Consider the following 18,069-nt stretch of genomic DNA (forward strand, 5'->3'; position numbering starts at 1 on the left):
ACTCCAACCGGGTGTTGGCGCCTTTCCCTGCTCCCCTGGTCAGGCTGGCTGGAAATCTCTGAGCCACCACTGTAGGAACGCACCAAGCGCCAAGTCCCTCCGGGATCGGGATTGCAGCGCGAGATTCAGGCCTCCCTATGGGGCGCGAGTGGAGCACGGCCTGGTTCTGTACTCTCCACCGATCTACACTTCCACCTGGCTAGGGGTGCAGGTGCCCTTTCAGGCTGCCCCTGGTCCTGTTGGCTAGAGTCCCTCACTCCTCCCAGGTCTCTGGGTGGGTGTTCATAGACCCTGGGCGATTTTTTCCTAGTCCAACTGACCAATCTGTTCCTTTTAGCAACACGTTCTCCCCTGGAGTTGCTCACCCCCGTATTTGGGGGAGGGAGCAGCGACTTTCCTCTCCCAGGAGCCCTGGGGCAGACCCCGGAGCACTGGGCGGGCTTGGGGTCTGCATACCCCTAGACCCCCCCCCCCCCCCCCCCCCCCCCCCCCCGCGCTGATCCCTGGGCCCCTTTTGTCCTGTAGCCGTCTCCTTACTGTCTAGTTTTCCAGTGAGTGCAATAATTTTTGATGTCCTGCTTTCAAAAGTGACTCGGTAACCTAGCCCACCTGCTCTGTTTCTCCACCGATCCACGAGTTTCCCCCCTCTTCACAGAAGCTGAGAAAAACACTGTCTAGAGTAAAGCCACCATCTTCCCTCTCCCCCAACGACCTTTTGGTTTGCAGACTGGCACTCCACACACTGAGCCACATTTACAATAGCCAAGGGCTGAGAGCAACCTAGCTAGGTGCCCATCAGTAAATGAGTGGATCAAAAAACTGGTACATTTACACAGTGGAATACTACACAGCAGAAAGAAAGAAGGAGCTCCTACCCTTTGCAATGGCATGGATGGATCTGGAGAGCATTATGCTAAGTGAAATAGGCCAGGCAATGAAAGACAAATACAACATGACCTCATCTGTAAGTGGAACCCAATCAACAAGACAAACAAGCGAGCAAAATATATCCAGAGACATTGAAAAAAAGAACAAATTGACAGAAAACAGAGGTAAGGGAGGAGGGAGAAAACAAGGGAAAGAAGGTAAAGCATTGTCAAGGAACATGTATAAAGGATCCATGGACAAAGCCAAAGGGGGAAAAATGGAGGGTGGGAGGTGGGTGGGTAGAGTGGAAGAATGTGGTGGTGGGAAAATGGAGACAATTGTATTTGAACAACAATATAAATGATAAAAAATAAAATAAAATACAAAAAAAAGTTTCACTACTTCAGTCACCTTCTCAGTTCTAGTGAATATGCCTCTGCTCATCCCAGAAAAGTGTTCACAAATATGTGTTTGTAATAGGAATTTGAAATTCCCTTTGATTTTAAGCATTTGTCTAAAAACCTACCTGCAAGTACTCAAATGACAATAACCCTTTATATTGTAATCCCTTTCTGGTTGTGCATGCTCTAAGGATTGTTTTTGGCACATATCTGACAGGCTTGAGAGATCCTCTGAATGGGCCTTTGCAAATGAGGGCCCTTCAAATGTGGCCTAATATAGCCCATCAAAGTATCCCTTTCATAACAGGTCCCTTCATGTAGGTGTTTGAGGATGGGATATAGTAGAGCCTCAGGGAATAAGATCATACCATGAGTGTTGATCTTCCATATAGAATTAGGATAAGTTTTAGTGAACTTTCATTCATGGGTTCATTTCTCATCTTGTTATGTATAATGGGGCTTAAATTTTTATAAGTCCAAGCTGAGGATCAAAACTCCCAGTCATGGCAGCCCTCCAGTGACCTGTCTTACTACCTTATCAGCAGTTTGATTTCCCTGGTTTGTTTGGGAACCATCCCTTTGGTGTCCTGGGCAGTGAATTATGGCAACCTGGTCCAATATATTCTCTGCTTTTAGCAATTGTATAATATTCTCTTCATGTTCAACAACCTAGTTCCCCAAGGTTTAGAGTCCTTACTCCTTCCATATTGTTCTATGGGCATGGACTATCATGAAGGCATATTTGTAGTTCATGTAGATGTTAACTTTCTTCCCTGTGACAGTACCAAGGATCTCATGAGGGCTATCAGTTCAGCCTTCTCTGCTGAGGTTCTCAGTAAAAGGGCTTGGTGTTCTATTGCCATGTCAATGGTGACTACTGCATACCCAGATCATCGCTGGCCATTTTCCATGAAGCTGTTCCCACCTGTGTACAGATCCCAGTCTGGTTCCACCAGCAGTTGGTCCAGTAGATCTGGTCTACTGGAATAAGCTTGTTCAATAATTTCCAGCAGTCATGCTGGAGGGCTGAGTCTCCCTCCATGTCATGGAGGAAAATGGATGGAATAAAAAGTGTGCTAGTCTGCAAAGTAACATTTGGGTTTTCTGACAGAATGGCTTTTCATTTTCCCAAATGCCCTGCCATCAGCCAATACCACCCTTTCCATTTCAATAGAATTAAGACCTGGTGTGGTACCAATACCATAGTAAATCGTCCCAAAGTGAACTTCTCAGCTTTCTGTGAGATGTCAATAGCCAAGGGCTGAAAGCAACTTAGGTGCCCATCAGTAAATGAGTGGATCAAAAAACTGTGGTACATTTACACAGTGGAATACTACATAGCAGAAAGAAAGAAGGAGCTCCTACCTTTTGTGGCAGCATGGATGGATCCATGAGATGTCACATGTAGCTGTCACTGCTCAAAGACATTGTAGCTATCCCTTTGTCATGTGATTCAACTTCTCTGAGAGATAAGCTATGGGTCCGAAGATGTCTCCCAGAGTCTGAATTAGTAAACCCAGTCCAATCCCCTGCCCCGCTTTTTATTTTGAACATACAATTTGAAAATCTTCTGTATATTGGGCAATCCTAGTGTGGGAGCCAAAACTAGCTTTTCCTTCAAGGTATCAAATGCTACCTGACAGCCTCTTGTCCATTCAAAAGGCACAGAGTCCAGTCCTTTCAAGATATTGTACAGTGGTTTTACTATAAATCCAAAGTTTGTAATCCAAATTTGGCAGAATGTTGTACTCCCAACCAGGAAGCTGCCTCCAGTTCTCTGGAATTCTTAGTGTAGCAATAGCTTGCTTTCTATCTGCCATCAAGCTCCTAGTGCACTGTTTCAGTTGAAATCCCAGGTATGCAACCTCCTGTTTGCAAACCTGAGTCTTGTGAAGTGATACCTTATATCTCCTTTTTGCCAAATGGTTTAGAACTGTGATGGTGTTGCGCAAACAGTCTTTATAGGTGTTTCTATTTATTAATATGCCATCTGCATATTGCATAAGAACTCCTGATTTCAATTGAGCATCCCTTAAGTCCTTGGCTAATACTTCAACAAAAATAGTTAAGGAATTCTTAAATCCTTGTGGCAGCACAGTCCAGCAGTATTGAAGTATGGCTTTTGTTTTTGGGTCTTTCCATTCAAAGACAAATAGTAGTTGAGCCTGTTCATCTACTGGGATACAGAAAAAGGCACCCTTCAATCTAGGACTGACAACCAGGCACCATGGTCACAGAGTATAGGGGTTGGACATTGTTGGGTGAATGTCTTGCATAATGTCATTTATGACTCTAAGATCCTGTACAAATCAGTATTTGTCAGAATGAGGCTGCTTGAGTGGCAAAATGGGACTGTTATAGGGAGACTGCTATGGCAGAATTGGTCTCAACTTTAAGAACTTTTGCAATATTGGCTGAATCCCCTCTAAAGCCTCCTTTTTGAGTGGGTAATCTTTATTCCACAGGATCTTCATCCTGTCTTTTAAATTAACTTTTATGTATTGGATGTTCACCACTTTACCTGTGGTTCCATCAGCACAGTTTGATTGACTTGTTCATAGATCTCAGGTGGGAAGCATTCATCTCCAAGACCTTACAGTCAAGTCAGGAGTGCCTGGAGTATAGAGCATGATCCAGTAAGAACTCAGTGCACAGTTGCTGCTTTTCAGGAGAAAAAATTATTTGTGCATTTAATTTGCAAAGTAAGTATTGGCCCAGCAGTGGAATGGTACATCCTGGCATGTAGATAAAACTATGTGTAATCCTCTGACCCCCAAAATGACATTCTAGGGCTGAAGGAATTCCTGTTTTTATAATTGTCCAGTCACTCCAGCAACCATTACTGAATCCACACTTTTCTTAGTTACTTTTGTATTCAGCACTGAGTGTGTAGCTTCCATATCTACAAGGAAATCAATTGGCTTGTTCCCCACCATCACCTGTACCTGGGGCTTCTGTGGGGAAATGATAATAGGTTGGGAGATGTCCAAGGGAGGCCCTGGGCCTCTTCATTCATCATCAGACTCCCTCACCTTTTTAGCATTTCTCAGGGGAGGGGCAGTTTCCATCTCTACTTTCCCTTTTGAACTCCAGGCACTCCCATATCCAATGGCCCTACTGTTTGCAATAGGCACATTTATTGTCACTAGTGGGCCTCTTCTTTTCCTTTAGAGCTCCACCTTTTCTTCTGGTCTCACCACCCTGTTTCTAAGAATACCGTGGCCTGCTTTATCTTCTTTGCTTCCTTGCCATTGTAGACTTTAAAGGCTATGTCTACCAGCTGAGAGGGATTTATTCCTAATGCCCCATCCAACTTCTGGAGTTTCCTCTAATATCCAGGGCATTTTGTCTGATAAAGGTCATATTCACTATCCACATATTTTCTGGTGCCTGCAGATCAGCATCAGTGTGCTTTTTATAGGCCTGGTAGAGCCTTTCTAAAAATTCAGAAAGGTCTTCATTTGTTTTTTTGTTGAAGGGCTTATATCATATTCAGTCTCTTTTGTTTAGGCACCCCTTTCTTAAGCCCTTCCAGTATACACTTTCTGTAATGTTCCAAGAAGTCTAGGCCCCCACCATTTGAGTCCCAGTCAGGCTCTGTTAAGGGAATTGCCACAGCTGGGCTGATGCCCCATTGGGACTCTCTTGGTGGAGATGTTGGGCATCTTCATTACCCTTATTTATAAGCAGGTTTCTCTCATCTGTGGTTAACAAGATGTTAAGAAGTGACTATATGTCTGCCCAATTTGGCTGGTGAGTGACAAAAATGGAAGCAATAAGATCTGCCATTCTCTGAGAATCCTGCATATATGAGGGGTTAGAATTCTTCCAATTCGTTAAGTCTGAAGTGGAGAATGGAGTAGGGGCCCAAAAGTAGCCAGTGGCCTGGCCTTTCTCAGTTATTTGTCTACAGAGTACTGCGTCAAAGGAAACTGCCTTGCTCCAGGTAAAAAGGCTCCCAGGCCAAATTGGGTGCTTTGATAGGTCTTTGGGGGAGAGACTGGCCCCTTGTCATACATAGGTGGAGCCATAAGCCCGGTGGGCCCAATGATAGGAGTAGCTAGCAAAAAGTGTGGTAATGAAGGAAATCTCCCTGCCACCAATGCTGAGTACCTTGGGTTCAGGGCATTGATGAGGTTTATTTCCTTATTCTCCTTTTCTTCCTATGTCTTACTATCAGGAAGAGGTTTCAAGGCCCCTTTCCTTCACTGCACCATCAAGGGCACATCTGTCTCTGGTAAAACTCTATTGTGCAATAACATAAATGCACTGACATAACAGATTTCAGCCCATCAACCTAACCATTAGAAATACTGTTCCAAATGAATAATTACAGTAATCTAGGGAACCATCTATGGGCCACCTTTCTCCATAATCCAAAGCATGCATAGGCCACACAGTATTACAATAATAACTCCTCCTTTGACTTTGAATAATGGTAATACATGCTCCAGTCTGCCAAAATTCTACTCAGTGAACTCCTTCCAGGAGCCAACACAGAATAGCCCCTACAGATTTGGACATACAGACCTAAAGCTACGACTGCAGGCAAGCTGGGAACATAGAAGCAAAACCTGAATCCACAACTCCATTATTCCAGAGAGTATTCACAAGCAAGCCTGCTACCAGCTAATCTCACAAACGGTGGCCCCCAAGCAACAGCTACCACAAAATTTGACCAGTTCTCACCCAGACCCTAGTTCACAGCCTCAAAATTCAGGTGATCCATCCTCCTTCCCAGAGTCTTTTTCTTTTACAGACCTATTTCCTTTCCACCTGCCAGGCATGTTTAAGCAGCTGATACCACTAGGGGGTGTGTAGAGAAATTCCCAGCAACTAGAAGACTCTACAGTTCCACTTCCTGTGCAGGGTCAACCTTCCATGAGTGGCTAGGGTCCAAGTGGAACTGACATTTTTTGTTCCAAATCCCACCAGTAAGGGGACAAATACTACCACTTACTGCCCACCATGCAAATCTCTAGAGACAGAGTTTGGTGGAAAGGAGGGGAATCTTTTATTTAACAATCATAACAAAGGCAAATGGAAAAAAAGTAGATATTTAAATATTTGTAACAATCATATACCATATTTTGCCATGTATATTGGACATTTTGCCCAGATTTTTGAGGGAAAAAATATGGATGTCCATTATACATGGGTAGTACTAACTCTGTATATATATAAATGTTTTTATATATGCAATATATTTTTAAATTATTTTTTATTTTAAGTATACTTTATTGATTATGCTATTAAAGATTTCCCAATTTCTTTATCCCCTTTATTTCCCCTCCACCCTGATATCTCCACCCTCCAGCATCCCCCCCTTAGTTCATGTATGATGGGTTGTACATATAAGTTCTTTGAATTCTCTGTTTCCTATACTGTTCTTAACTTCTCCCCATCTATTTTATGCCTACCAATTATGCTTCATCTTCCTTGTATCTTTCCTCCCTCCCACTGAAAACCTTCCATGGGATGTCCATTCCTCTGATTCTGTTCCTGTTCTAGTTGTTTCCTTAGTTTTATTTTTGTGTATGTGTGTGTTTTTTAGTTTCAGTTGTTGATAGTTGAGTTTGTTGTCATTTTACTGTTCATAGTTTTTGATCTTCAATTTCTTACTTGAGTCCCTTTAACATTTCATATAATGAGGGCTTTGTGATGATGAACTCCTTTGACTTGACCTTATCTGGGAAGCACTTTATCTGTCCTGCCACTCCAAATGAGAGCTTTGATGGACAGAGTAATCCTGGATGTAAGTCTTTGCCTTTCATGACATGGAATACTTCTTTCCAGTCTCTTCTTGCCTTCAAGATTTCTTTTGAGAAATCAGTTGATAGTCTTATGGGCACTCCCTCATAGGCAACACTCTCCTTTCCTCTTGCTGTTTTTAAGATTCTCTCCTTATCTTTAATCTTGAGTAACTTAATGATGATGTGCCTTGGTGTGTGTCTCTTTGGGTCCAATTTTTTTGGGATCTCTGGGCTTCCCTGGAAGTTTTCTCCAGATTGGGGAATTTTCCTTCATTATTTATTCAAATAAGTTTTCAACTTCTTGCTCTTGTTCTTCTCCCTCTCACACCCCTGATTCTGATATTAGAGCATTTAAAGTTGTCCCACAGGTTCCTAATCCTCTCCTTGTTTTATTGAATTCTTGTTTCTTCATTCTCTTCCAGTTGGATGTATATTTCTTCCTTCTGCTCCAAATCATTGATTTGAGACCCAGTTTCCTTCCCTTCAGTGTTGGTTCCCCATATATTTTGCTTTATTTCACTTTGGGTAGCCATCGTTTGTTCCTTCACTTTGCAACTGAGTTCAATCAATTCTGTGAGAATTCTGATTACCAGTGTTTTGAACCCTGCCTCAGATAGGTTGGCTATCTCCTTGTGGCTTAGCTGTTTTTCTGGAGTTTTGATCTGTTTTTTTTCATTTGGGCCATATTTCTCTGTTTCAGTGTGCCTGTTATGTTATAAGGAGGCATGGCCTTTGCTATTTACTAGGTGGAGACAGCCCTCTTTGCTGCATTTTGGCACTTTCTGTGGAGGTGGAGTCATAGAGGGAACAATGCCATTTGCTTCCTCCACTCTAGCCCACTTTACAACAAATTCACCTGTGAGACTGGAAGTTTCTCCTGCCATTTCAAACCCTGCAGTAGTGTACAGCTAGTTTTGAGTCTTTAGTTTCCCATTCAGCCAGCCCACCTCACCCACGTAGTTTGCCACCTTGCCATGCATCCTTTCAGCTTGACTGCAGCTCTCCTGTTTCTGCCTCTCCACTGGTAGATTAATGTTTAACTCCTTGGTTGTCAGAGTTCCATGCTGTTTGATTTTCTGGCACTTGTTGGTGTTTATTGTTTGTAAATTGATTGTTATCCTTTTGGTTGTAGGAGGAAGCAAGGCATTTCTGCATGCACCTCCATCGTGGCTGGGACCTCTATATAAATGTTTTTAATTCTTTTATTTATGCTTATGCATTAAAAGTGTAATTATAGAAAGCAATAACAATATTCATATACAAAATAACTCCTGCAGAGTTCCAGCCAAGATGGAGGCATAGGTAGAAACCCTTTGCCTCCTCACACAAGAAAAAGGAGGATAACAACAAATCTAAAATCAATTAACAACCAGAAGTGCCAGAAAATCAAACTGCATGGAACTCGAACAACCAGGGTATTGGTTGGCAAGGTAACCAATACCTTGGTTGGCAAGGTAATAAGCAGTCAATCAGACTAACCAGACCAGTAAGATGGGCAGAGGGAGAGAACCTGTGGCAAGGCAGCTGACTGTTAGGGCAGGGCTAGCTGAATGAAAAATTGAGACTTGGAGATAACTGTAGATTATGACTGGAGACTATGACTGGAGTTGCCACAGTGGAAGAAACTCCCAGTCTCACACAAGTTTGTTGGAAAGTGGGGCTAGAGCTGAGCAGGTGGGTTGCATTGTTCCCTCTCTTCCCCCTCTCCCACAGGCAGCACTGCAGGACAGCAGGAAGGATTGCCCTGCCCTGGTGAATACCTCAGGCCCTGCCCCCTTACAACTTAACAGGTACAAAGAAATATGGCCCAAGTGAAAGAACAGATCAAAACTTCATAAAGAGAGCTAAGTGATGAGGAGATAGCTAACCTATCTGATGGGGAGTTTAAAGCCCTGGTAATCAAAATGTTCACAGAACTGAATGAGCTTGGCCAAAAAAAATGAAAGAATAAATGAAAGATACCCAAAGGGAAATAAAGCAAAATATTGAGGGAACCAACAGTGAGAGGAAGGAAACTAGGACTCAAATCAACAACTTGGAGCAAAGGGAAGAAATATATATCCAACCAGAACAGAATGAAAAAACAAAAATTCAAAAAAATGAAGAGAGGCTTAGGAACCTCCGGGACAACTTTAAATATTCAAATATATGAATTATAGGGATGCAAGAGGAGAAGAACAAGAGCAAGAAATTGAAAACTTATTTGAACAAATGAAGGAAAACTTCCCTAATCTGGAAAAAGAAATAGACTTCCAGGAAGTCCAGGAAGCCCAGAGATTCCCAAAGAGGTTGACACTAAAGAGGAACACACCAAGGCACATCATCATTAAGTTACTCAAGATTAAAGATAAGGAGAGAATTTTAAAAACAGCAAGAGGAAAGGAGAGTGTTACCTATGAGGGAGTGCCCATAAGACTATCAACTGATTTCTCAAAAGAAATCTTGAAGGCAAGAAGAGACTGGGAAGAAGTATTCCATGTCATGAAAGGCAAGAACTTACATCCAAGATTACTCTATCAAAGCTCTCATCGGGAATTGGAGGACAGATAAAGTGCTTCCCAGATAAGGTCAAGTTAAACGAATCCATCATTACCAAGCTCTTATTATATGAAATGTTAAAAGGACTCATGTAAAAATTCAAATATCAAAAACTATGAACAGTAAAATGACAACTAACTCACAACTATCAACAAATGAACCTTAAAAAAAGAAAATGAATGAAAACAAAAACTAAGGAAACAACTAGAACAGGAACAGAATCAGAGGAATGGACATTACATGGAGGTTTTTCAGTGAGGAGAGGGAGGGGAGGAATGGGGGAAAAGGTACAAGGAAAAAGAAGCATAATTGGTAGGCATAAAATAGATGGGCAGAGGTCAATATGTTATAGGAAACAGAATTCAAAGAACTTATATGTACAACCCATGGACATTAACTAAGGAGGGGGGGGATGCAGGATTTTTGTGGGGTTCAGGGAAGGGGGGGTAAAGGGGGAAAATTGGGAAAACTGTAATAATATAAGCAATAAAATATACTTTAAAATAGTAATAATACCCTGGAATATGATCATTGGTTTTGCTTCTGAATATAAATAAATAAATAAATAAACAAATAAATAAATAAATAAATGTATTAAAATTAAAATGGAAGATTTTTTTTTCCTGAAAGTTCAGGCCAAAAACATGGGTGCACATTATACATGGCAAAATACAGTAACTTGAAATAATGGCTATTTTCTGCCTCAAAGCCTGTTTCCTCTAAGACATCTATGGAAAAATCACCCTGTTACTTTGCCAGCTCAGTTCAATCTTAAGCCAGTAACTTCTTCTCTCACCCAAAAGTATCTTAAATGTAGTGGCCTCCAGTCACTGTCTAGCTTCAGGCATCTTTTGGAGTCTGTGTGTACAGCCCTCCTACCTGTGGCACACTGTCCTCTTGCCACCGCTGCTCACAGGCCTGTTCTGGTGACCACTGGTAGGTCAGTTCATAACCATTAACAGGCCCCCACCAGGTGAGGGGTGTGGAGCCTGCAGTTGTTGACAGGTCCGCACAGGGGAAGGACACAGGCCAACTGATGATAGGCCCATGCTGTGTTGTAATGAATTTTTAATTTTGACATATGGGGTTTTCTGCTAACAGTGTCAAGCCCCCCCCCCCCCCCCCCCCCCCGTCCCTAATGCCTGGGGCCCAGGACTTCCCATCACAGCTGGGAAGGAGTGGAGATCAAAAGGAGCCATGTTTCCACATGCTCCGTTTTTTAATGAATCTCCTAACTTCCAGAATCCCTTGTGTACCCCAGCACCACTCAACCTCTTCCCTATTTCTGGAGTGGGGTCCCCTGTTACAGCTGAGGTTGGCAGGCCTGAGGAGCATGGCAGAGTAGCAAGTCCTGCATCTCTCCCCAACACAGGAAGCCATGGTGGCAGCTGCCTGCTGAATTACCAGCATAGACCTATCAGTGGTTATTTTCAACCACTGCTGCTGCTGGTCCACCTACTTCTGCCTGAACAGGTTATCAGACCCAATGTGCAAGGAGGAGCTTACCCTTTCTCCTGCATGGGAAGCAGTAGTAGTGGCCACCTGACTACACCCATGCCTCTCTTATGAGCATGTCAATGGCAGTATCCAGTTTCTGCTGCCACTCTCCCTGATCCAGTTGAGGCAAGCTTAGTGTACTTAGTGGTGCTGGTTCTGGAGGCAGCACAGCCGGCAAAGAAGTATAAAGGGGAGAAGGCCCATGGTGGCAGGTCCTGGGTGCCATGTGGTCAGGCAGAAAGCCCTGCACCCCGCTCTCCACATGAGAAGCAGCAGCAACTGGAGCTGTGCTGCATAGGACACACCAGAGGGCAGCAGCTGGAGGAAGAGGAGAACACGCCAGTGAGCAAACAACTGGATACACAGACGGTGAAAGCCAGACAGCAACTGAAACCACCTAAGCCACCTATGTTTCTTAAAGGATGGTGCTTTTGGGTGGGGAAAGAGGTTCCTGGCTCAACCTTGAATTGAGCCAGAGAGGGTAGCAAGGTAATATTCTGTGGGAAATAGGCTTTGAAGGAGAAACCTGTCATTATTTCAAACTGTATAGACTTTGAAGAAATGATTCCTTTCCTTTCCACTGAACTCTGCCTCCAGAGTTTTTTCCTGTTAAGGGTAGGACCCCACTGGTTGTTCACAATTCCTCCCATATGACATTTGCACCCCTGGGCCTGCACACTGGTAGTATCCTCCGCTTGCGGCTCTTGGCCCAGGTATGCGCACTTTCACTCTCATCCCCTTCAAGTTTTCACTCAGACATCACTTTCTCAGCTGGGTCTTTCCCATCTACTTTATTCAAAATGGTAACTGCCTGAATCAACTACCTCCACCCAGGCACTCCCTGTTCTCTCTAGGCTTTATTTTTCTTCCTAGGACTAATCACTTTCTAAATTTCATCTAATTTACTTTACCTAGCCGGTAGTAGGTGTTCAGAAATGATGGATGAATGAATAAATTAAGGGCAGCTATTATTATTATTATTAGCATCATCATTATTACTGTTAGAATTTGTAGTCTCCAGCAAATGTGCAGCCTTGCTCTTATCAAATGCCATTGGAGTGATGCAGAGATCCAATTGCCTGAGTAACAAGTCGGTAGTACACCCGCCTCCCTGAACATAGATTGTATTTAGATCTGACTGAAAATTCAGAGATAAGGAAGGTTGTCTGGATTCAGTAAGAGTATTGGGCACAGGGGAAGAGCACTTTGAAAGCTAAGGAGATGGTTCCTTGTAGCCAAGTTTGGCAGGAGGGAAAGCACCTGTCTTTGTGGAAATGGGGCACCCTGGCCTGGATAGGAAATTACACAGGGCCACATGGGAACAAAATACAATGAAGGATGAGCACCCAGTGTGCACCTGTATTCCTACAAAGGCAGGCAGTTAATGAGGCCAACACGCTGAGTTCCTCCTCCATCAGTAGGACTTTGAGCCAATTCTAGGAATAAGGAAAATGTTCTGAAGATTAAATGAACTTGAAGTTCCCATAGGTCCTAGAGACTGAGAGCTTGCATCAGGTTTAATATGGAAAAAAATAACAATTTTGCATTTAGAAAGTCAGAGGTCAGTTTATACACTCTACACATTGAAAGTTTCAGCACAATATCTGGTAGATAATTAAGTATGTTAGCTATTGTTTACTATTCATTGAATCAACAAATATGTATTGAACTCTTGCATTGTGGCAGGTACTGCTCTAAGTGCTGGGGATATGATAGTACCAAAAACCTATCTCCTTGTGGAATTTATATTCTAGTGTGTAAATATGGGGAGAGAGGTGGCAGACAGTGACTCAATAAAAATATTGAATGGTAATGATATGGATGTGTTAATTAACTTAATTATGGTAATAATTTATATCACAATTTATACCTTATATGTATACAATTTTATTTGTCAATATACCTCAATAAAGCTGGAAAAATAGAATATATTTAAAAGTATATTAAATGTTAAAAAGTGATAAAAGTTGAGAAGAAAAGTCAAGCAGAGAATGGGGACTAGTATTACCAGGTGGGAGAGGGATGTCATTGAAGGAACCTTGTACTGAGACCTCAGGCAGTGAAGCACAGCAAGGAATGTTCTGGCACAAAGGCAAGAAGCAGTGCTGGCTGGGCCAGGTTTCAGGGCATGTGCGAGACTGTTAATATTGAAGAACTGTGCAAGTTGATTGTTAACTTTTTGGCATCTTGAAATTGGCCATAGTGGAAATATTTAACCGCAGATATTAGCAGACACTTCGAGGGAAGACATATTTGTTGTTTTCAGAGAAGCCAGTGACCAGAAGTCCTGCTACAATCCAGAGCTTCAAAAAAACAAACACAGCAGGAAGACCAGTGTGGCTTCTCATACAGTTGTGGTTGTTTGTTCTTGTTGTTAGTAGTAGTAGTAATAATAAATTTACAGAGTTGTGCAGTCATGACCAAAGTTTCAATTTCTGTTGTCTCACGGAGACCCTTTGTGCCATGGACCCAGCCCCAGGCAACCACTAATCTGCTTTCTGTCTACTTGCTGGAGGGTTGGAGCAGAAACAGAAAGGGAATATGGCTTGACTTACATTATTGCCACTAATGTATCCTTTCTGCTAACAGGTGATAAAGTTCCTGTTCTTTCTTAGATTAGGTTGTGACCTGAATTTTCAGGGAAAACATCCACAGGTCTAGGACACCATCCAGGCACTTGAGCTGGAGTTTAACCTCCCAGACACTGTCAGCTGTGAGAAAAGCTGGCTGGGACCACTCTTACCAGCTTGCAAATGTGTTGACCAGTGGCAGCGACCCTGGCCTCTGCTGGTTTCAGGCTCTGTCTTCTTTTGGCTGTGTTTGCAGACAAAGTTCCCCGTGGGAGGCTGAGTCAGAAAATTGCCCTCACCAGTTGCAAGTGTGTGTTCATAACATAGTCTTTCCCATAAGTCAGCCAGGCAATTGCTCAGCTAGCTGCCTGTTGAACAGCTCAGGGCCAATGAATACATAAGAGTCACACATAGTAACTATGCTATTCACTCAGCTTTTATTGAATGCAGGTTCACTCAAAGTACAATATCAACATACATTAATATCCTACTTACACTGTAACGGAGAAATATAGCATGCACACAGAATAGTCAATGGGGGATAACAAACCCAAGTCCCAGAGTCTTGAGGTCCAGGAGACAGCACAGTGGGCAAGAGTTGTCAGCACCTTGCAAGGAAGAAGCCAGCTGGGCAGGAGGACAGGTGAAGTCCACAGTCCAGCAGGGCAGAGCCTCTGGTGGCTGATGCTAAGGGAGATCAGCATGGCATGGAGCAGCATTCTGGTGTGTGGAGCTCAGCTGTCTTAGCAGTGTTCTGGGGCATGCCTCAGTTATACATTGAAAGTGGTGTACTCCACCCTTCTGGGTCTTTTGATAAGTGTCTGGGCACCCCTGATGCCAAGTGGAGAATTTCCCCAGAAGCCTATCCATGGGTGGTCCCACTCTGCAGACACGGTTGTTCTGATCATGTGTGCAGAGATATCTTAGGTATGTCTGCTTGCCAGATGAGTCTGCTCTGACTTAGGTAGTCTCCCTCTTGAATCAAAGTGTCATGACTGATGGATAGTAATTTTATTTGACACAAGTGACCCCACTTTGTTTTATTGTATACTATCTTGATCAGACCAAATGCCATTTTATTGATCTTGCTCTCCACACCAGTGTTCTGAGGAACTTGAATATTTTACAGGCATTAAGGCCTGCATTCAGCTAAAACAGCATAAAACCCTTTGGCATTTATTTTGTTCAAGAACAAGGTGCTGCAGAGAAAAATCCTTTGGTGACAGGTGTCATCTGCCCCTGAGACCTTTGCTGATTCAGCCATGCTGAAAGCAGCCTTGGGCACTTGAAAGGTGGTGTGGGGATTCTAATTAACAGCTGATAAGGGGCCCAAGGAACCCAGGGATGGGAGGAAGAGGACAAGGCTTTGGGAGGAGTTCTGGAGAGGTGAGGAGTAGTGGAGCCAACAGTCAAGGTAGGGGAGTCTAAGGTCACAGGCCCAGGGCTGGTGGCCACAGCAAAGGACTCTCTGAGAGGTGAAACTTGGAAGTTACTTGTCCCCTTTTAGCCTCACTTTCTTTATTTATAAAATGGAAAAAATAACCCTTACACTATACAATTGTTATGAAGCTTTAAGGAAATAATATTTCATAAAGCACTTTACAAATGCTTGGGACACAGGAAGCCTTCAGTAGATGGCAATAATTGTTGGTTATTGCCTCAGTTCGTTTGGGCTGTTATACCAACAATACCATATACTGGGTGGTTTAAACAACATTTATTTCTCACAGTTCTTGAACCTTGGAAATCCAAGATTAAGGCACCAGAGGCAGATTTAATGTCTGGTGTGGACTCACTTTCACATTCATAGATGGCTTTCTTTTCATTGAGTTCTCACCAGGTAGAAGGAGCAAGAGAGATCTCTGGGGTGTTTTTTGTAGAAGTTGCACTCTCGAGACCTAACCCCCTCTCAAAGTCTCTACCTCCTGATATTATCACATGGGGGTTAGGACTGAACATATACATTTTGGGGAAACACAGACATTTACTCTATGGAAGCTATCATTGCTATATTCTGGGATTCCCGTTAAAGTGCAGAGTCTAATTCCACAGTGTCAGGTGAGGTGTGAGGAACTCTTAGGTGACATTAATGGTGCTAGTCCACAGACCACACTTTGAGTATTAAGACACTAAAACTGTGTTGTCCAATACAGTGGCCATAGGCCACTTGTAGCTGTTGAGTACTTGAAATGTGGCTCATCCAAACTGAGAAGTGCTGGTAACTATCAAATACGCCTTAGATTTTGAAGACTTGCTGACAAAAAAAAAGTAAAATAGCTCCATAATAATTTATTTTTACATAGATGACATGTTGAAAGACTACTCTATAGCTGGTTACATAAAATGTGTTAATGTACAATTAATACATCAATTAATATATAGTTAATTTTATTCATTTCTTCTTTGACTGAAGCTACTAGAAAACTGTATATTATATGTGCCACTCACATTATATTTCTATTAGACAACTCTGTTTTGGAACTTTCTCCAGTTATGTCAGGCCAGTTCAGAATTTGCCTTAAGAAATGAACTCTGAGCTACTGACCTCAGATCTACAGAGATTCACAGGTAGTAACCTTGGGTTCAGAGAGGAGAGATGACCAAAATCACACAGTGGAACTAAGGCTGATCTACAAGTCAATATGTAATATAGTCACCATCATGGCTGAGGACAGTTTCTCTCTCCAACTTCAGTTTCTCCCCAAAGCCAAGAATTCAGAAAAATGTTCTCTCCCCTGTCATTGGTGACAGGAAGAAGGCAAAAACATGGGGCTGTGACTGAGAGGTCTGGTCCACCCAAGCACTGAGCAGTGTCCAGGGATTCTGTGGGACCTCATGGGCAGCCACCACCTCCACCTGTTCCTCAGAAGATTGTGCTCACCTGGGAAGCCATCAACCTGGAGAGGCAACAAGTGCCCAAGTCCTTCAGCTTTGTCCATGGTGCGCTGGATATGTGGAGTCAGGTGGAAGAACTGAAGCCTGCTTTTAAGTGTCCACCTTGGGCATCAGAGGCTGCCCTCAGGTAACCCAATGAGACTCAAGGCTACAGAACTTGTTAATGTGGACATTTTAACTTGGGAATTTTGTGAGTCCTACATTGTAAACTGTGAGCCTTAGGAAGAAATATATGACAAAGTGTGTGAGCCTTAGACCCCCTTGCCCAACCCCAAACCCAACTCACACAGTGTCATTATACCCCCTTGATTTCCATTTAGTTATGCTAGTCAAATGAAGGAGAAAGTTTATTTCTGTAACTCTGCCTTTAATATCTCTCTTCTTGTCACATACTTCCCTATTAAATAAGGGTAGATCAGGGCTCAAGCTCAAAGCTGTGAACAGACTACAGCAGCTGTGTAGACCTGAATGAGACTCCCCAAATTTCTGTGTATGTCTCTGTGCCTGTACTTCCTTCTTGATTTCCCCTCCTTATGCGTCTTTTGGGTCTCTTGGTATTTTATAGTCATCTTTTACTCATGTTAATAGTGTTAACTTTTTTTATTTGTAGTAGTGAAATATAAACTATTTAAAGAACATTCATGTTTATTTAAGCAGTGCTTGTTTAAAAAATACAAGGTAAATTATACCTTACATATATGATGGAAATACACTGCTAGCAGATATGTTAACATTTATGAAGGTGGTGTGAGAATATCTGAGATGTAAAGACAGGAATTTCAGTCAGATAGACATGGTTCACCCACTTGAAGGGTGACTTTGGCAGCAGAAAAGAGAGAAGGAGCTCCTATCCTTTGCAACAGCATGGGTGGATCTGGAGAGCATATGCTAAGTGAAATAAACCAGGCAATGAAAGGCAAATATCATGTGATCTCACCTTTAATAGGAACCTAATAAACAAAACAACAAGCAAGCAAAATATAACCAAAGACACTGAAATTGAGAACAGGCTGACAGTGACCAGAGGAGAGGTGGAAGGGGATAATGGAGTGGGGAAAGAATGAAGGGTTTTCAGGAACACATATAATTAATACATGGGCTAAGCCAAACGGGGATAGGATCAAGGGTGGAGGGTGGGGATGGCTGGGGTGGGGGGAATGGTGGAGGGTAAATGGAGACAATTGCAGTTGAACAACAATAAAAATAATAAAGTGATAATAATTTGGATATATTGGGTTAAATAAAATAGTAAAATTAAATTTTTCTTATATTCTCTACATTCTTAAATATATAGTAGATCTTCAAAAAAAATAAAGAAGTGTGACTTTGAAGTGTGACTCAAATGCCCTAAGCTCTTTGGAGCTCAGTTTTCTCACCTACAAAATGGAAGTGATACCATGTATTCCACTCAAAGTTGTGAGAATTAAATGAGAAGCATATGTAAGAGATGGAGCCAGCATTCTCCATTTCTGTCCACAAAATCTATGGTCTTTCTATCATACAGGGTCCTCCTTAGAAGGCTTCACCTAATGATAAAAACAAATAGTG

At 42.5% G+C, this 18,069-nt stretch overlaps 1 protein-coding gene and 1 pseudogene across 1 annotated transcript in view; both read left to right on the top strand.

The window, feature by feature from the left end:
- Positions 1-11,527, top strand: part of LOC114511755 — a 30,488-nt pseudogene extending 18,961 nt beyond the window's left edge.
- Positions 11,528-14,160: 2,633 nt separating this feature from the next.
- The window catches only part of ACSM5 (acyl-CoA synthetase medium chain family member 5), a 37,104-nt gene continuing 33,195 nt past the window's right edge, over positions 14,161-18,069 (top strand). The window contains 2 exon segments of the mRNA XM_036020102.1: positions 14,161-14,269; positions 16,438-16,648. Of these exon segments, the coding sequence (XP_035875995.1) occupies positions 14,161-14,269; positions 16,438-16,648 (320 nt within the window).

This window comes from Phyllostomus discolor, chromosome 3 (assembly GCF_004126475.2).
Source record: "Phyllostomus discolor isolate MPI-MPIP mPhyDis1 chromosome 3, mPhyDis1.pri.v3, whole genome shotgun sequence".
Classification (NCBI taxonomy): Eukaryota; Metazoa; Chordata; class Mammalia; order Chiroptera; family Phyllostomidae; genus Phyllostomus; species Phyllostomus discolor.